Source organism: Platalea leucorodia (assembly GCF_965183815.1).
Source record: "Platalea leucorodia genome assembly, chromosome: 7".
Classification (NCBI taxonomy): Eukaryota; Metazoa; Chordata; class Aves; order Pelecaniformes; family Threskiornithidae; genus Platalea; species Platalea leucorodia.
The window spans coordinates 43099384-43119425 of record NC_138829.1 but is presented as its reverse complement, the minus strand read 5'-3'; the positions used below and the strand labels follow the sequence as shown (position 1 = coordinate 43119425).

Sequence of the window (20042 nt, the reverse complement as noted above, 5' to 3'; positions counted from 1 at the left end):
TGCTGGGGGAATTGGTATTTGATGCATAGCACATGTAGTGAGTTGATCGGTCTCAGCTTGCATATTCTTCCCTCCCCTTCAGCTCTCTAGCGTAGCTCTTTACATACAGCAACTCCTGCTAAAGGCAGACATGGGTTGTGAAATGAGTTTCTTTGAGTTTCTCTCAGAAATTATTGTAGTCAGTACAGACACAGCCCCTGGCTAGCTCTGTGTCTGCATGGTAAATTTGATGAACAAATGATTTGGATGCCCCCGTATTCTGTACCATTTCAGAATGAATCACTCGTGTTTGTACATAGGAAGGGAGGGACAATAAAAGAAGGAGCTATATGATCAAAGTTAGAGATGAAGATACTAAGTCTTTTCTCCTGCTGCTTTTTGCACGAGATCTTGTTGAAGAGCTAGACTTGTTCTTGCTTCAGCTTTATCACTTTGATTTTTTTTTTTTTTTTTTTTGAGACAGGACAAATACTATTCAGGAGTGAATAGTGGTATGATGTGTTCAAAATCAGAAAACTGCACAGCTGTCTGGGTCAAATTTTATTTTACTGGTACTGTGCCATGCATGTTGGATGTCAGTGCAGCAGCCTCTCGCATGCCAACCTGTGCTGCAGCAGAATCGAGCCACAGTCTCCTCTTCTGGTTTCACTGTGCCTCCCTCTGTTCCACCCCTTGTCCTTGGCTGGTTTGCAGTACTGAGTGGAAGCCTCTTAACTCTGTCAGCCCTTCTGAGTCATACCCCTCTTGGCTCCCTGCCCACGGATCCAGGGAGGTAAGTGTCAGGTCCTGCACAGGCAGGGCAGTGACCAGGGTCTGTGTCACAGCAAAGGGAGGAAGGGGAGGAGCACAGAGGGAAATGAGTGAATTGGTTTTAATCCAGCCAGGAGTCTGCTCAGCACGTGTGGAGCTGTCTCACACAATTGAGTGGTAAGTCCCACTGGAAGCTGAAAGAGTGAGGATTTTTCTTTTCCAGGAGTGGTTGTTGGTTTGCTCCCAAATACCTCTTTCCAGTTCCAGTAGATAGAGCGTAAGGCTAAGTGGTTTCCAGCCCATCCACATGTGGAGTCTCTTGGAAAGTTTTAATCATCGTTTTCCAGTATTATATACATAGATTACTGCACAACATAATAAATTACCAGCTTAGAACAATTTCCCTTTACCTTAAGCTGCTTATAACCCACAATGGAAGAATAACATTTAGGATAAACATTGTGTAACTTTACCAGGCATGATGTTGCCTTGCTCTTTCTTTTGTCTTTAAAGTGGAAGGTATTGGTCAGTGGGGTACAGGAATGAATTGTAAGAGGCAGATATAGTAGATGACTGCCGGTGAACGAGGCAAAATGCTGTTCTGAACTGGGATCTTTTCAAGACTTACGACCATCGTGGCCAGATTAGTATTGGTCGCTACATGGACAGTGAAATCCTAATTTCTAAGATGGCAAGTATTCCTGCCTTATTTCAGAGCATGTTTTTCTTAACTAATTGATCACTTTGTTTGGATGCCACAATGGTAGTTGCCTTTAGAAAGCTGTAGGTACACAGAAGGAATCCACTTCTTCATAGGCCCAGTGTACCTTTTGGTACATGTGCAGTTTGTGCAAAGCTCTACTGCTCTGTGCAGGTACAGTTCTTCACTAATTTTTCCTTAGCATAAATGCTAATGCTATTGGGCTGTATCCCAAATGCAGCTTGAATGGGTAAAGGGACACTGAAATACTTGAACTGCTGGGTTGCCAGTAGATAAATCCAGTTCTGCTGGTGCTGGCTCCTTCAGTTTTACTTTACCCAAACCTCTGAAGTAGAATTTCTGGGCTTTCTTTGTATGTTCTTTTCTAAAGGAGAATCCTGTGGGTTTGTAAAGACTGTAGAAATCTACCCTAAAATAAAGAGAAGTTCTCATCTACGGTTCAAAGCAAATTTCAGTATCTTTGGCCACACCAGAGGCAGTTTGCTTTGTCCTCTTTAAAACGGGACAGTTGCCTTTCAAGCGTTAGACCTCTTTCCCCTCCCTGTCTCCCAGGAATCCGGACTGTTGTTAATGCATTTCTTCTGTGAAGCTACTGTGCTTGTACATGCCATCTGCGGAGACTTTCCAGCTGGCACAATTGTGGTGGTGGACCCGGAGAGGAAGATAAGAAAATCCCCTTCATTGAGATTTAAACACAATTTGAATTGAAGAGCTGTGACTGCAGCTGGGTTTGAGTTGGGCCATTACAACCAAACCAAACCAATTTTTCTGTGCCAAGAGGCAACACCACCAGGTTTCAGTGTCCTGAAAGTGTCCAAAAAGATGATGAAAAGTAGCCAAACCCTTCCCTCCCTTTCCTTCCCCAGCAATAGCAGATCTCTCGGAAAGATGCAGGAATACTCTGTTTAACTCTTAAATCTCCCTGTCTTAAATACCCACTGGAGCATATCTGCACTGAGGCATGAAGACCTGAAGTGTGAAATACTGCCCTTCACTCCTTGCTTTTATTAATATAGATTAGACAGGGAGGGTGGGCTGAGGAAGGCTAACGCAGCCTTAGTTTCTGGCAAGTGAGCAAACTCTGTACTTGGGACGAGAGAATGGAGATCCCCTTTGCAACAGTGCTTTATTCTCAGGCCAAAGAATCATAACTTTGATATTTTAATTTGCAGAGGTGGATTTAAGAGGGCTAAGACCTCTCCCCTGCTCTTTTGCTGTTGGCCTGTGAGATTTGACAGGTAGCAATCATGCAGTCCTGGAGCAATTGCCTCTTCCCATCTAGGTAGCAGCTGGGTCCAGTCCTGAATCCCCATTGTTGCACTTCAGACAGAAAAGACCCTGCTTAATGGAGTAGGCACAGTCTTACTTGTGTGAGCTGTTTCCACATGCCTGTAGAGCTAGGCAAGAATTTCTACGTTGGTTTTTGCTTGGTTTTCCCTTTTTGTGAGTGCTGGAAACTCCTCCACATTAAATCCATGTCTCTCTAATAAAACTGCACCTAAAAAGTAGAGTTTTTTGCTGAATGGGTGTGTACTGATCCAGTTCAGCTGTAATCTCACTTGGTTTGGCAGAAAAGGAGATGAAGAAGCAAATGAAGCAGTACTAGTAGCTATCATGTAGAGCTGCGGGCAAACTCCTCCTTAGCAGAATGGAGTCAAGCCTGTCAAATTGACTTCCAGGCAGTTTCCATCAGCCAGCCCCCAGGCGTGTGTGTGTGTGGGCTTCTGATGTCATGTCTAATTAATTTAAAATCTTTACTTGTGACAAACAGCTGAGGATGAAACATTTGGTAGAATCTTAAATAATGAGATAGCCGCAAAGCTCCAGACCTGCAGCAAACCTGCTGCCCAGCAGAAAAGGGAGAAAAATAGGACAAAACCTCAAAATAGCTGGGCAGAAAAGCTTCTTACTAAACCAGAGGGAGACTGTGTCAAGTCTTTGCCGAAAGCGCTGCTGTCTGTGCTGCATGGACTGAAGGCTGCAGCATCAGGGTGCAGTCAGACTGCTGGAGGGAAGGTCTTGGGAGCATGAGCCCTTGATTCTGAGAGCTCAGCCACTGGCTGGGGAGGTGGTTAATGCCACTTTGTCAGGAGTGGAGGAGGTTGAAGCTCTTGTGGTGGACTGCAGGAATCTTGTGGGGCGCTTGTCTTCAGACCCTGTGTGACATTGTACCTTGTGTCGCAGTTGGTATTGAAAAACTAGTCAGGGCAGTGCTGATGCTTGGTGTTGCCAGCTCCCTTTGAGACAAGCTGCCGTCTTGTACACAGAGCTGCTGTTTTGATGTACACAGAGCTTCTGGTTACTTCTCCAGAGTGCCATACGCTAATCCAGCCTTCAGGTTACAAGGGGGTGGTTCGCTGTTTTGTAGCCAGCTGCTACAGCCTAGGGAGAACTAGAGACGAAATGTGACGCTTTGTCCCACAGTTACTATTTGAGGATCTGGCAGCAGCAGTAGGTCTGATATGGCATCCTCCCTCAAGCCGCCAGGTACCAGTGTGCCCATTTATCCTCCTCCTTTCCACAGAAGCTGTGTGATCTGAGCCCTTTCTCCCAAAGTGCTTCCTTTGTACACTCCACCCTGTGCTCATCCATGCTTCTGTGCTTCCTCCTTTCTGTCAGGTACCAGGAAAGGGCTGGACTCTGCAGCTGTGCTCAGCATAGGAGCGTGCTGCTGCATCCCCGTGTTGCTATAGAACACCCCCCCCAAAAGCAAGGAGCAGCAGTCTGTGCTTCCTCTTGCAGCCCTTCCAGTGGGAGGACCCACCCTGTTGACAGGCAGTACCTGCTCTCTAGGCTTAGGGATGAATCAAAGCTGAAGTCTGATGACCCTTGGTAGCAGAGTTTGCTGCTGTTTTTAAAAAAAAAAACAAAACAAAAAAAACCCAAAAAAAAACCACACAAAAAAACCCCTAAACCAAACAAAACCAAGCCCCAAACAAACAAAAAAAAACACAAACCAAAAAAACCCAAACAACCCCAAACAAACTCCCGAAAGCCACAACAGCAATCCTTGACCTGTTTAGATTGCCAGATGGTTTTTGACATTTAGATTGAATTGAGAATTTTTCAAGGGAGTGGTCCAGCTGCAATGAAACACTTTGGGAAACATTTCACAAATTTTACCGGGAATTCTGTGGAGAGAGGGAGTTGCATGAGTGGGAGCAGGCACCTTTCCCCAGAACAAATTGCCTGAGAATATTTCCTTGGGATGTGGGCAACCCTGCTTTGAGTTGAGCAGAAAACTGGGTTCAGTTCAGAGATGAGCTGGTGACTCCATTCCTCCTTCCCCTCCCCACCTTCAAAATTACAGGGTTGGGGGCAGTAAAATTATAGAATCATAGAATAGTTTGGGTTGGAAGGGACTTTAAAGGTCATCTAGTCCATCCCCCCTGCAATGAGCAGGGACATCTTCAACTAGGTCAGGTTGCTCAGAGCCCCATCCAGCCTGTCCTTGAATGTTTCCAAGGATGGGGCATCTACCACCTCTCTGGGCAACCTGTTTCAGTGTTCACCACCCTCATCGTAAAAAATTTCTTCCTTATATCTAGTCTGAATCTTCCCTCTTTCAGTTTAAAACCATTACCCCTTGTCCTATCGCAGCAGGAGCTACTAAAAAGTTTGTCCCCATCTTTCTTACAAGCCCCCTTTAAGTACTGAAAGGCCACAATAAGGTCTCACCCGGAGCCTTCTCTTCTCTGGGCTGAACAACCCCAGCTCTTTCAGCCTTTCCTCATAGGAGAGGTGCTCCAGCCCTCTGATCATTCTTGTGGCCCTCCTCTGGACCTGCTCCAACAGGTCCTTCTCTTTCCTGTGCCGAGGGCTCCAGAGCTGGACGCAGTACTCCAGGTGGGGTCTCACCAGAAGTATGTTGTTCTGTATTTGGGATGATAGTGAGAGTTTGTCTGAAGGACAGGAAGACTTTTCTGAAAAAAGCCAGCAATAGGGAAGAAGCAATGTATTGTAGGGCACAGAGAACTGAGACTTTTCTTCTCTATTTTTGGTCTGCCATGGGACTGGATGGTAGAGAAAATCACTTTGCTTCTCCCAGCTTGCACATTTTTCTAAAAATAAGACTAAGAGTTTTCTATTTTCTTCCTTAAAGAACTGTAGATAATAGGAGCTGGGTATTAAACAGATGACTTTTAAAAAAAAAAAAAAAAAAAAAAAAAAAAAGACTTAAAAAGTGCTGTCTTGTGCAACAGTCCTTACCCTTGCTAGTTTGGATACTCTTCTCCCAACATCACATACTAGCCATCCCTCGAGGTGGTGGAGTCCACAAAGACATGTAAGAGCCTCTGCAGTGTGCTGCTCCTGCTGAACCTCCCACAGCTGGTTCCACACATGGGACATGAGCTCAGGTGACATTGTGGTAGGTATATGCACAGAAAGTTAAGGTGGTTAAGGCAAAGAACACCAGATGCTGCCTACTCCAGTGCCTCTGTGTCCTCCTTTGTACATGTTCCCAGTGCTGAGCCAGCCCTGTTCTTGACAGAGAGGGGAGAGCAGAATGGGGCGGTGGTGGAAAGAAATGCTCTCAGAATGGTTTTGTAGAAGGAAATTGGATGGAAGTTGCATAGGCATCTGTTCAGTGGTGCAATTTGCATTTTTTTCTTGAACATCAGTGTCTTTACGTGCAATTTCTTTGATTACTTCAAAGTCAAAGCTTTTCTTGTTCCACCCCTCTCCTCTTCCATACTGTATACCTTTGAACTCTCACCCTTCAGTACCGCAGCATGGCACACAATTGTGTTAACTCTAAGCAGCTTTTGTGCTTAACTGATAATGAAGTTGTGGATGGTTTTTAGTGTAAGAATGAATTGCAGAACCCTTACTCTGGGCCAAGGGAGGCTTCTTGCCTGCAGTGTGTGTGCAGGCAGTGTGAATGTGCTCTCGCCTCCAGTGATGGAAATCCTGGAGAGGGGGTTTCTTTCTGTGTGTGGTACTGCAGTGGTGTGAGCGAGCCATAAATAAGGTTTGGTAGTGTGGGTAGGGCAAGTCTAGTTAGGTAGTTTCAGTCCCGCACTGCCTCATACAACTGGTGTGGCAGGTCCAGGCACTGCCTGTGCAGTGTGTGTTGGGGGGCCAGAAGTATTAGCTGAGCCCTCAGGAAAGTTTATGTTAGAGTGTGGATTCTTGCTGTTGCCAAAAATGTTAGTGATGAAGAAAAGTGAGAGCAGGGAAATGGGAATGCTTTTATCTTTGCAAGGCTGCAATGAAAATTCTTGTGACAAAGAAAAAGCACTTAACTGCCCTTGAAGCTTCCCTGTGCTGGATTCCTGAGGCTGCGAGCAGGAAAAGGTAGGGCTTCTTGGAGGAGTCCTGTGAGTTTGCTGCTCTTTGGGTTGCCTGACAAACCATATTAAGAACTATAAAGTACATGCTTGTTACTACTTCTGTCCTAGTTCCAGGGCAAATATTCCAGTTCCCTCAATGGGAGAGTGTTATCGTGTCTGTCAGAATGGCTCCTACAGTTGCTGTTTTAATGATTATATTGGTCGTATCTGACTTTAACCTGCCTTATTAAGAGAAATGCTGACTGTCCTCAATGTTTCACTGTGCCAGTTGTACCAATTTTAAATTGAGAGGCAAGGTAGAAATAATCCCATGTAGATGGTTAGTTTGTTACTTTGTGCTTTGATCTCATTAACCACCATGTGAGTTAAAGGGAAGTCATTATGAAAAAAAAAAAAAAAAAAAGCAGTCCCCTGGTGAGGGTCACTTGCAGTTTATGCACAAAGAAATTGAAGCTAGAGAACAAGCATGTCTGCTTTATTTAATAACAGAGCTAAACACTCTGGTAGAGCTCTGCAAGTGGGAAGCTTTGACAGGTTTGGAAAGCTACTGCATGCTAGTGGAATAGGGAAGAGGAGTGGTTGCGAAGCTCATGCTGCCTTGGCTATTTTGGAACATGTAGGCCTTTTCTCAGCTTGAAGCTCTGCAGCCCGCTGGGGTTTGCGCGTTGGCCTGAGAAAGGAAGGGGAATGGCATAGAGCAGGAGTGCCCGAAAGCCTGTGTACCTGCAGGTAGCGACCTGCTCTCTCCTCTACCTGCCTTGTATCTCTCCAGCAGTTATACCTCCTAGCAACCAGCGCCTTGGTGCGGCAACATGACTTGCTCGTGAGCCAAGTCCTGAGCTTGCATAAGAGCGAGGGGGGGGAATGGGGACTGAATAGCAAAGTCTGGGATGAAAATGAGATACCAGCCGCCTCAGCTGAGCTCCACCCTTTCTAAGAATCTCAAAACAGGCGCTGCGTCTCCTGGCAACCTTGACACAAATCATAGAGTTTAACTTAAAAGAAGTACATACAGTCCAAAGGACATATCCCATCACCAGGTGTGAACAACAGGGAGTCAGTCCTTTTCCTCTTCCTGGAAAATCTGGCACTGTAGATGGTCTCAGATTTTGGTCACTGTCAGAAAGGCAAGAAGTTAAAGGTGAAAGAGCATCATGTTAGGATAGCTAAGAAGTTCCAAGAAGCAGTGTATTTTGTTTATTGTAAGCATGCCCAGAAGTGCCCTGGCTATTGCTTAGGAACCAGAGGCAGGACTCGGCCGTCCCTGCTGGGCTAGCGCTGGAAGCCGTGCCCTGCGCTGGAAGCTGTGCCCTGCAACGTGTGCACACGTGCACTGGCCTGTTGTGCACCAGGTTCTTTCAGCTGGCAGTCAAGGGCCGACAGAGCTGATACCAGGCACTTCTTTGCCTTCGGGGTCAGTTGCTACGCTTTTGCAATGCTGACCTAATGCTTATTAGTCTTGGACTCTAACCTGGCCACGTTTCTCTGTGACAAGAGATGTAGATAGATGAGAAAGCAAAACTTGGTTTTATCATGATTGCTTCTCCTTCCAGCAAAGCTGTCTTTTCAGATCTCCTGACAACTGGTGCTCATTAGCTTCTCTGAAGAAAAATTTTAGTGCATTTAAAATGCTCTATATTATGCTGAGATACAGGAAAACCAGAGGTAAATGTTCATCTTCCGTTAAAGCCAGAGCTGTCACAAGGCTCCTAAAAAGATAACATAGGCAGAATTGAATTTTGCCAATCTGGCAACGCCTGAGCTGTTCCTGCTCTGAGAAGCAGCGGGGCTAGGGCAAGGAGCCGGTGAGAGCTCTGGGTGTTTGGGCCCGGGAGCCATGGCAGGCTTCCCGTGGGTTGTGGCACCGACAGCAGCTGGGAGGAGAAGCAGGCTCCCCCCTGCCCCTTCTTTCAGTGTCCGCCAGCCTGACCTCATAGGGCTCCGAATAGTCAGGGCTGGCGGGAGGCTTTATTGCCTTTTTGGTGGCCCTGGCAGCCTGCTGCCCGGGGCAGCTGTGAGCTTTGCCATGCCTAGAGAAGCCGAAAACAACTGACCATTTGGAGTGGGTGATTCTTTAACTCCATGCTTTCGAAGAAGCGGGTTTGTTTTTTTTTTTTTTTTTTTTTTGTCTCTGACGCTCTTACAGAGATACAGCGGGTATTATGCTTACCGAAGCATTCAAGGGGAAAAGCTGCTCCAGTTTCCCTGCCACAGTGGGGGCTTTTGCCATCTGCTCTGGAACGCAGGAGAGATCAACGCTGGGTTGATGGGCACCGGAGGGGCCTGCCCAGTGCCTTACCCTCCGTGTGGCCATCCTCCCCAGGGAGGTGGTGGTGGGGAGGGGGCCTCAGTCTGCTTCTTTCTGAAGGTTAATTAGATGGGAAGGGGGAGAGAGTTAAATTGTATTACTTTTTGTTTTGCTCATTTGATTGATGCCACTTTAATATTGACTGCACTGCTTGCTCATGGTAAAACAATTAAAGCCCTGAGGCATCTGCCACGAGCTGTCATGTTCGCCTGCCCCAGATGATTAGTTTGATGTATAGATCTTTCTCCCTGCTCCCGAGCTGCTTAGGCACAATGAGGGAATACTCTGGCTGCGCTTGCTGCTGGCAACGGAGATGCTGGCCGATTGCTTGCAAGTGGGATATGTTTTTCCTTTGGGACTTGATTTTAAAGGAAGACACTTATTCAGCTTTTGAGGCTTTGTGGCGTTGGTGGGAACTGCTCTTGCAGAGAAGTTAGTGCAGACCTGAAGTGTAGAGCCAGATGTTCCCGTGTAAGCCCAGCTGGGTCTGCGAATCTCTGCAGGGAGCCGCTTGCTCCCAGAAGGGTGCCTTCAGAGACAGCTCCCATCTTCTCTCATTCTACTGTTGGTCTGGAGAGCTGAATTTGCTCAGTGCTTGATGGCAGATTTGATTATTCTGCAGGAATTTTACTGAAAACTTTGCTTTCTCTTTGTGTCTTTCTTGCCTTTCCCTCTGAACTGCTATTTGCCTGAGTTTTAAAAATATTTTTTCTTTGTTTTCTTCAACTTGTCTTTCATTGCTTCCTCTTCCCCTACATCTATGCATTTTCTTTTCTCTGAGGCACTCCCCTTGGGCTTTGTTACACTCAGTGTTGTTTATGGGCAAAGAGGAAGCACCCCGTATATATACGGGCTCTGTGTGTGTATAAATAAAAAAGGCAAGAATTTATTGTTAGTATAACTGAGTTCTTAACACTCTAATTCAAGAATAACTTTACCACTAATTATTACAGAAAAAGAAAGAATAATAATGCATTAGAATACTTCTATATAGAAAGAGTCTCAATAATTGTGATAATGCAACTAAAACTGTAACACATTTCTTTTTTCCTATTAGTTTTTCCTGGTGTTATGCTCACCCTTGTGTTGCTTCTCTGGATCTTAAAGTCAGTCATTGGAGGGTAACACCATAACTCTTCAGCCTTTGTAGCCCTTCACTGGGAGGAGTATGATGTGGATGTTGTTGGATTCTTCCTCGCTCCAGGGTCCACCTGGGTCATTTTTCATATGTTTCCTAACACACTTTCCCACCTTTCTCTTTCTTAGTTGGTCTGCAGCTCCACAATGCTTCGGAATTCCCTATGCATGGTGTCTTTCACGCATTTGGATATTATTTGTCTTCTTTGTTACCCCTAAAACCTGTTTTGCACAGCTCCAGGTCTGTATTTTTTTAACAGACTGTGGATGAGTTGTTCACAGCCATGGGGACTCCGCTGCCAAGCATGTGCCTCATCTCTTATCATCCCATGCCTGTACTCTGCACTGCATCCCGCATCTTCACTTCTCAAGGCCTCTGCTATCATACCGTGCCTGCATTTCTCTCCACTACGTCGTCATGTTAGTTGTAAATATCTCAGTCTACATAAAATAACCGCTTGTTACTCTTATTTATATAAAACTATGGTTGTATCACACAAAGATAAACAGAAGTAAAACAAATTAGCCATAGACACCTGGTCAGTTAGAGAAATTGCTGTCACAGCTCAACCAAGTAAAACAGAGCTACAGGCAGGTCAAGAAAAGTTCAGAGCGAGGAAGCCCGAGGCCTTTCAGACTCAGCACAAAGCTTATGGCCTGTTGCTGAGAATGGCAAATCTGGGGCTGTCAGCCAGAGGCTGATCGAAGAGGGACTGGCTCTTAACAGCAAGTGGAGGGGTGGAGCACAACTGGGGAGCAAGAGATCCCTGAAGCAGGTGTCTTGGCTGGTCTGTCAGGACGGAGAGTTGTTCTCTTCTACTTGTTGATGTGCCTGTGACAGCCGTAACTTTGGGAGGAGACCTCAGTGTATGCAAACAAGTCCTTTCTCAAGAATTAACATGGATGCTACAGCATACTATCCTGGAAAAGGTTGCATTCCCTGCCTTGATGCAAAGCTCTTCAGGTTTTCAGCCATGTTCTGGCTGTTTGTTTCATCCTTCTTGGTCGCACCTGGGACCTGCCAGGTTCTTCTCAAGGCTTCATTTTCTACTGCTTCTCCGTCTCTCCTGTCTGACTGATCAGCACATTTTCTTGCCATGAACTGTCTCAGTGATCCTTTTATTCCTCCAGCCTTCCTGTCATCAGTTGCCCATTGCTCTAGCCCCTGGGGCTGCTGCTGATTTGCAGTGTTCAGTGGGTGTTTGCCAAGAGTGCTGAAGTAAAACACAGCTCTGCAACTCCTACTCCCGGCCCAGTTGATTTAATGCTTCATGTAGGTGTATAGCTGGCATTGCTTCCCTGCCCCTAGGGAAGTGAGTGGTTTTGGAGAGAGGGAGGGAGAAATGTGGACTCTGTGCGTGCGTGTTATAGTCAGCCACGAGCCATATGTGTGCATGTGTCTGTATATATACCTACATACACATATATATGTGTGTGTGTGCGCACATGTGTTTGTCATCAGTGCCTTATGTCCTTTGAAGCTTGTCAGACACGCAAGCTGACAGGCAATTCAGTGTGTGTACGTGCAGCTGCCACTTTGCGTGGCTTCGTTGTTCCACCTACCTTTGCTGCAGGCTGGAGGAGAGACGAGATATTCTGCGGGGCAGGGGAGATGGCCTGTCCCCAGTTCTGTGCGGCAGGGTTTTATCCCTGCTGTCTCATCCATGAGGTTTTTTTTTTTCCTTTCCTGGCTTTGGAGTGTCAAAGGGAATTGGGATGTTTTGAAGGTGAAGTTCCTGCTGAATCACTGGTGACTAGGCGGCCATGAGCCATAACAATTAACTGGAATTATTTTCATCTTCTTTGCAACTGTAATGATTCCCAGTTGGTAAGCTGGTTTAAATTCTGTGGTTTTCCTCTGAGCCCATTTCTCTCCTCTGCTTTCCCCACATGCTCTTCTTGCCCAGCTCTTTCACAATCTCTGTCTGGCTTAGCTCTTTGCCTCCCAGAAAAGGTGCCTCCTTATTGTGCGGCTCTGTGAAAAGCTATCACTCTCCCAAGGGCGCTACCGCTGCATCTCTGGCTCCAGAGTGGCTGCTGTGGAGTTGTGTACAACTTACCCAGCAGGAGACAGGACCCGGGCTGTCTTTGTCCCCGCGTCCATTTCGTGCGAAGTGTGGAATCTGAGTTTGTTTTCCTGAATCATCACTCTGCCTTATGTTTGCCCAGTGTCAGAGGGGTTGCCGCTTTTAAAATTCCTCCTCCTCCTCTTCTGTTCTGCCCCCTTAAAAAGAGACCTTGAAATAACCTAGCGTTGGAGGCTTCCATGCTAAGATGGAGTTTTCCACGTGCGGTAGTTCCAGGGGGGTGAGGATACGTTGCAGTAAGGTCAGCCGGACCCGCTACGAATCACTGCAGCCAGTCCTTGTGGGCAGGCAGCACCTTCGCTCTGGTAGGAGGCGGGCAGGAGGGCTCCTGCAGAGTTTCTCCTCTCTGTTCCTGGTAAAGCTGAGACTTCAGTGGTGTGTATGTGTATGCAAGGAGAGGCCTGGATTGTTCAGTGTGCAGTCACAGTCTCTGCTCCTTGTTGGATCTTTTAATCCATTTATATGTTGGTTTTTTTTAAAGTCTTTTTAAAGTGTTTTGGGTGTCTCTTCAGATCTGTTCTCTGCTATCTGCAGCTTGAGGTCAGAGACGTGGCTGGTTGTTTTAAAGATACAGTCTGGCAGGTGTAAAGGGGCTGTTGAGAGCTGCCAGTGGAAGCTACTGGCCATGCATGGCAGGAGTTTATGTTGGCTCTGTGCAGGGCAGGAGCTGAGAAGGAGCTTCTTGGGCACTCAGCCCTGTCCGCTCATCTGCAGCAGAGCCTGTGCATGTAGACAGGCACAAACCACGCTGGCAGCAGCAGATCATGAGAATGGCAGTGTCCTCGCCAGGTGGTGGGGGAGAGCAAGCTGCCTGTTTTTCTGGATGGCATCAGATCACATAGGCACTGGTGGGTTTTATGTGGGGGTGGTGGGCATTTTGAGGCTCCCATATTTGGGGATATAGTATTTGTTCTCTTGCATGGCTTGCTCTTCTGTCTCAGCCCATTGAAGGTTGAATGGGAAGGGAGCTGTCACTGGTGTTACCCTGCCCCAGCTGAGGAGAGTAATCAGAGCACTATCCTGTGGTTGTGCAGAGCAAATGACAGTGGGCAGAGAGAGAGAGGCTGTTGGGCTCCTTTATCTTGTGTTCCCTCGTACTGGACATGTCTGCCCTATGAATCAATGCAATGGGCGATGTGAATTCAGTAGGCTGAAATGATGGGGGGAGCAGAGGCTGCCCTGTTTCCCTCTGGGGATTATCCCTACAAATCCTTCTTGTCAGTTCTGCTCTGCCTTCTTGTAGACTCAATTTACTGTGCTGCTCTCCCTCTTCTTGTGTGTGGGCGCCCGCTGGCTTAAGATATCTCTGAATGTCGAATTTATGGAGGCTGGGAGAATAGTCTGGACAAGTATCTTAAAATCTACCCTGTTCTTCCCTAGGCCTGGGCTTTTGGAGGCAAGATATTGGACTTCTGTTTGGTCTGGTTCTTCCTGTGGTTTTTGGTGCAGAGCCTGTTCTGTGGTGCGTTTGAGCTCCCACTCCTGCAGACTTGGGGTGCCACACAGCCTTTTAAACAGAACAAACGTGTCCCTGGTTGGCAATCAGAAATTCCTACACTATTACTCTAGCAAGACTCTAAATGTATCGCTCACTTTCTTTTTCACAGTGGGTTTCTTGTTCAGTATCCGTGGCTTTTCATTAGCCTGTGTCAGTTTCTGAAGCGTGAATTTAGCTGCATCTCACAGGCTCCCACCTTTCCAATCTTCTTGGTCATGGATTGGTGCCGGGAGCTCCAAAAGCTTTTCTGCTCAGGTGGTGACACCCAAATCTTAACCTCTCGACAGATACATCTTTCTTCTCAGCATGCATTTAATTAATATAGCTTGCATGAAAATACCTATTCAGTTACATAGTCAGCGTGCACATCCTCTCTCATCGTTGTTAACCCACTCCCAGTACTGGCTGTGAATTAAAGAAGCTTTTTGGCAGGAAGAGTTGCCACATAGAAAATTAACACCAGCTTTTGTAGACACTGCTTCACTCTAATCAAGCTTCCCTTGGCAACCAGTGCAGTGTAAAAAAGATTTTGTTCTTATCAATGTCTTTTTTTCTTTTTCATGCATTTAGTGCGTAGGAAGCTATTGCACTCTCATTTGCATAGCTTTGGGTCGGGGGAAGAGAGCAGAATATGGGCCAGAAATTGAGAAATGGACCAGTTTTGAAGGGATGGGACTGTTTGCTCTGTTCATTTATTCTTGCAGCGGCATGAAAGGAATATATTGTGGGGAAAAAAAGAAAGCCAACGTTTGTTTTAATGTCTTAATGGAGTTTTCTTTCCTCCATACAGCATCCTCTTTATAGCATAGGCTGCATGAATTTAGGAGAGGAGGACTTGACCCATGAACTCTGCCTCCAGTCATGTGTCCCACAAGATAGGGCAATGCTGAGTTGATGGATAACTTGGAAAGGAATGCTATCACAGGCTTTTAATTTTCCCAAGCCCCCTGGAGGGGAGTGTGGCCTGCAGAGGAAGGAAAGAGGAAAACTGACTTCTTCAGAAATCTGTTTTTTATTAGCTTGGTGAAGAAGGGTGAGGAAGGAGGTGGTTAGGGGAAGGCAGCTGAGACTAGAGGGATGTGCGGGGAAACAGGAGGACAATGAGAAGACTAAAATGCTCAGAAACTAGGATTTTGGGAAGAGCAGGAGTGAAGCCAGTAGGAGAAAAGGCAGAAGTAGAGGTGGGGGGAGCTGCATGGAGTGACCCACTGCTGCTGACTTAGTGAGTCAGATACTTCGTGTAAATGTAATACTGACGTCCGATTCCTCTCCATTCCTGCTCCTATATTTAGCTTAGGGGAAATTGCTTCTTTTCTATATTTTGGTTTTTTTCCTCTTGCTGGAGCCAATGGAAACTGCTCTGACACTCCCTTCACCCACCCCACTCCTCTTTGAAACAACACCAGCTTTTTATCTGCATATATGGTGCAAGTATAAGATAGGGCTGTGCCTTCATGGAGGTTTGGAAAGCTCTGCAAGGAACCTTTCACCACTTTCTTCTTGACTGACCCAAATAGGCTCCCTGATGGAGAGAGCTCAGGTTGTCTGCAAAAACCTTTGACATCGCTGTGAGAGCTGATGCTGTCCTTTCCTTGTGTTTGAGGTTACTTGAGTGTCCCACAAGGAAGAGGAGAGTTGGGAGAGATTCCACAGCCAAGTTGTTTCTAAAAGCTGCTTGCATCAGGAAGGTGTACTTAAAGGTTGTGGGGTGGCATCATAGACCTAGAAATACTACCTTTAAATATGTATGCCATTGCCAACGGCCTCTGCAGGAACTGGCATGCAAACAAACAGGACACTTGATCTCAGCTGGCTGATAGATGGTTTGTACGGCAGTAATCCATACAGCCGTGAATAGTTTCTATAAACATATTGGAAATCAGAATATACTTGTGGGTTAAAAAGGTACTGTGGTCATCAAGTGCTGCCCACAGCTGCAGAGGAGGTACAGTTTGTGCTGAAGCAAGGGTGCTAACAGTGTTTGCCTTCTAAACAACTCGTGTGCACCAGGGTCGATATTTCTGTCTGTAGGTCCCATGTGAGGTGCTTTTGCAGCTAGTCTTAGTTTGCATGTTGGCACTAACATTTAAAAAGATCTCTTCAGACAAAGGTGTCTTGAGAACTTGAATTTGTTCTGAAAGCTTCAATTTGGGAAAGGGGTGGGGCAGGTGGAAGACGTGATGTGACCATTATAGAAGTGCAGGTTTGAAGTACTTTGCTTGGTCTACATCCACAATTGGAAGCTAGGAACAAAAACATCAGTGCTCTCTTCCCTTGCGTCCTTTCCATCCCTCTGGCTGTAAAATGCTGAATGCAGCCTTATAAAGGAGCAGACAAAGGTGGAGGATGGATAGATGGGTGTATGCTCTTGTATGCAATTAATTTTCCATGGTAATTATTTTTATTATTTTAAATGCTGTAAGATTAAAGCCAGTATAAATGGAAAGGAGTAGATACTTTGAGTCTCCTGAGGGCTTGGTAGCTTTACTGGACTTGGAGGCAGCATGGAGTAGGTGGGTCAGTGATCTGACCGTTCAGTGTCTCCATTCCCTTTATTTTGCTAGACCAGTTTCTTTTGCTAAAAGAGAGCATGCCCAGAGTACTAATGGGCTCTGAGCAACCTTGTTTGGGGAACCACTGCAGGTTCTGCTGAAGAGCAACTTGCTGGCTGCGTGGGGTGGAGGGAGCTGCTCTGGGGCCACACTGAGCTGAGCTGTGAGTGTTAGAGCAGGCAATTGAGGCCGCCCTGAACACTCAGAAGAGATTAAAGTGCTAGAAATGGTTAATTTCTGCTCATTTAGGAGATGTGTTCTCTAGGGTGGAGTGGACTAGACACCTTCCCAAGCATTTTGAGAGACAGCCAGTTTTCAAAGGCGGGTGCTCCTGACTCCCAGAACAGTACCTTTGTCCCACTGTAAAATTTGAGGTTTGTGGCCTGCTGTCTTGCTGGATAATGTGTCCTTGGAGTTGGCTGGAGCCTTCATTGTCCTTGTGTATGGCAGACAGGAGAGTGATGGAGGAAAATCAGCATCGGACAGCATAGCAGTGGGGTAGCTTTTGTTGGGTAGTAGCTAATTTAAGAAACCAAGTTTAGAAGACTAGTTTATCCTGGCTAAATTACTTCATTGATACAGAAGGTCATAACCAGTTAGCAAGTTATGTTAGTTGTTAGCTTCCAACTCAGCGTAACCATGTACAATCTTATCAAGCAATCTTATCAAAAAATCTTTGTATTTCCCCAAACAAATCTTATCAAACAATCGATCAATCACTGAGTCTGTGAGTTAAAATTACCTTTTCATGGCATAAATCAATGCTTGCTGACCAATAAGGAGATACTGTGATTTACTTCCCTCTTCCCCCCCCGACCCTGCCCCTTCCAGATAGAATTTTTTTAATTATGGGTAAAACTCAGTGAATTGAGAATAAGGCTGTCTCAAGACAGTTAAAATATCCGTGTTTGTGATAGCTGCTCTGTCACTAGAAGCCATGTGGCTCTTGGAGCGGTTTGTCGATTCGCCTTGGTGTGTGAGCTGGGTGGCTCTTACCTTCACTGTGGGCTCTGGACTTGGCTGAGGGTTGGGAAGTGGGGAGGAAGCCTGCCGGCAGACAGCCCACTCTGGAGTGCAGCTGAGCTAAAATTCATGATTGTAAGTGGCCAAAGGCTCTGTCGTGTAAGTTGTTAATGGCAAAACCCTGGACCTTCATGGTTCACTATACTATTCTAGGAAGTGGTTTGTTTTCTTGCCTGGTTTGAAGACCAGAGTTTGTTTTTTTTAAAGTCTTTCTTGTGTTTTTAGACTGTGTTCACTTCTCTGAAGTCTTGGTTTTCTGCAGAGTTCCTCACAATAAACAGTAACTTAAGAGCTGCATAGGAAAGTCTTTGCCAAGATTTTGTGTCTTTCCTTTATTCTTTCTGTTTTTTTAAGCTTATTTTGAGCACAATATATCCCTGTCATAAATCAGCAGGTTTTTGGTCCATTAACCCTATCCAACTCCACATAATGGGGTTTTGCTTTGCTTTTCTGATTAGCTAGAGGCTTGGGATTAGATAGATTTTCACATCTGCTAACTTCCTATTTCATATCTTGTGATTTGCAAGGCTTAACCTCCCCTGACTTGTTAATGGATCACAAACCACCTGCTTCTTTACACTAATCCTGCAGAAATATATAGCATAGCTTTGACTTGAAACTCTCCAGATTGGTTCCCCAGCGTGAAAAGCGCAGAAGGATCAATCCTGGTCTGAACAAACTGCTTATTTACACTTTCCCTGTTCTTCTGCAAGATTACCTCTCCAGCCATGGCTGTCTGCCTTAACTATCAAGAAAGTTTGGTGGCTTAATTGCCTTGGCGTTCTGGGTAGGGCAGGGGTGGAGAAGAGTAGTCTAATGAGAGAGGGGCATATCTTGTGAGTAGTTGGTGCTTTGGGGGTTAAAGCTTTGGTACCTTCTGATGGTGTCCGCTTTGAGCTAGCAATGTTAATGGAGCGTGACAGCTTCAGCCAAGGACTCTGAGCTCAAGGTCTTGGTGCATCAGTCCTCCTTTCTGCTCTTTTCCATTTCAAAATTTACACCACTTCTGGCAGGGTAGCCTGGTTAGATCAAGGGAAGGGTCAGCTGCCCGGGCTAGGTGAGGAGGTGCCAGAGAGTCGTAGATCCCTGCCAACCCTGAGCCATGCCTGCAGCGCTGCTAGCCCTGCCCGCTGCAGGGGGCGCGGAGAGGGGCCTGGAAGGACGCAGCTCTTGTCCTGGGCAGCACGGCACTGAGGTGTGCTTAGTCCTGGCTAAAGCCCTGCACACGAGGGTGTGCTGTCTGTGTTGAAATGTTGGTGAGATCTGTAGGTGAGGTGCTGCAATGAGTTTCTGTGATGCCGCAGCTTTTGCCTTTCTGCTTGGCTGCTTCAGGCCAGCTCCTCTCCTTCTCTGCCCTCGTGTTTCTCCCTGACTGACGTCTGTAGCCTGGCACGCGTTGCAGGCAAGCCCCAGTGTGGTGGTGACGTGAGTGAAGTCCCCAGCGCGGTGAGGGCTGCTGGCAGTGGAGCAGGGGCATCCCGCAGCGCTCCCCTGGCACCGCAGTGAAGGAGGAGCTGGGACTCTCCAAGCACTGGCAGAGTGTACTAGCAGAGAGACCGGTGAAAATCATGATTTCTATTTTAGAGGTGAAGTGAGAGATAGGGCACAGGGTCATTAGAGCAATTGCTGAGGCCAGTTTTCCGTTCCTTTTGTTCACTTAACAGTTACTCTTTTGGGAGGGGGCAGTAAGGGCTGTGTGTTTTCTGTTACAGGTGGCTACTGCTCTCTGCTATGAGACAAATGCTGTTGCGTGTGTAGGGTGTTTGTGGAGAGTGGGGAAGGCTCCAGTACCTGGGACTGCCCCAGGCTTCTTGTGGTGGGCTGAGGCACCAAGGCAATGAGCTATGGACAAGATTAGTGGGAAAGTGGGGCCTCTTCTCCTTACTTTCCCTCCCAGTCAGCAACTGTTTTGCTCCCAATGGAGATGATTATATTGCTTACCAGGAGTTTACTACTGCTTGCTTTTGCAGTTCATCTCGCCGAGAGATTTCTACAAGGCCCCTGAGCAAGTTGTTTATTCAGATACGTCCCTTGGGTCAATAGTTTTTGGCATCATATGTCTCGCTTCTCAACTGGCCATCCGCTTCTTGTGATATACTCAACAGTTTCTGTCCTGTCTAGTGTTACAGCCAGGCACAGAAATTTAGCCCCTCTACCTCCCCTTCTTCCTCCTCTGAGAGCTTTTCTGAAATATCCCCTCTTTCCTTCTTACTTTGTTCTAGACATGCTGGTTTGGTGCCCAGTACATAGGGTCACTTTTATGGCAGGGGGCATAATCCCTTAGCACCATTGCACAAACTTTTATGGTTAACCTTTCTGCCCAGCTTGAGCAATCAGAGACTCAGGGCTCCCAGATGCTAGAAAGGTAATTACTTATGGTACTCGCACATGGTACTCCTCAACGTGGGAGAGACTTGTGATTCCCCTTTTGGCTGCTCTTTTTCTTTGTGATTTCTGGTTAACCCCAGCTCAGTCTGTGAGATTAGGGTATGAAACAGCTTTTTGGTGCTGCTTTTGCTGCTGCTCTGCCAGCAAGGATAGATCTTTGGTTTTCTTTATACACATGGTCATGTCAACTCTTTTTGTTCTTCTGTTTCCTCCATCTAGGTGCGTTGTTGTGCTGTTCAACCCTAGAAAAAACAAGCAACACCATATTCTAAACAGTTCCAGGT

The 20042-nt window shown here is 46.4% G+C and overlaps 1 protein-coding gene across 2 annotated transcripts in view; it reads left to right on the top strand.

Moving 5' to 3' along the window:
• MAPKBP1 (mitogen-activated protein kinase binding protein 1) overlaps positions 1 to 20042 on the top strand; it is a gene marked incomplete at its 3' end in the record, with an annotated part of 99679 nt that overhangs the window by 34127 nt on the left and 45510 nt on the right. For both annotated transcript variants that reach the window (XM_082317025.1, XM_082317024.1), the window contains exon 4: positions 19978 to 20040. In XM_082317025.1, the coding sequence (XP_082173151.1) occupies positions 19978 to 20040 (63 nt within the window). The remainder of the gene's footprint in view (positions 1 to 19977; positions 20041 to 20042) is intronic.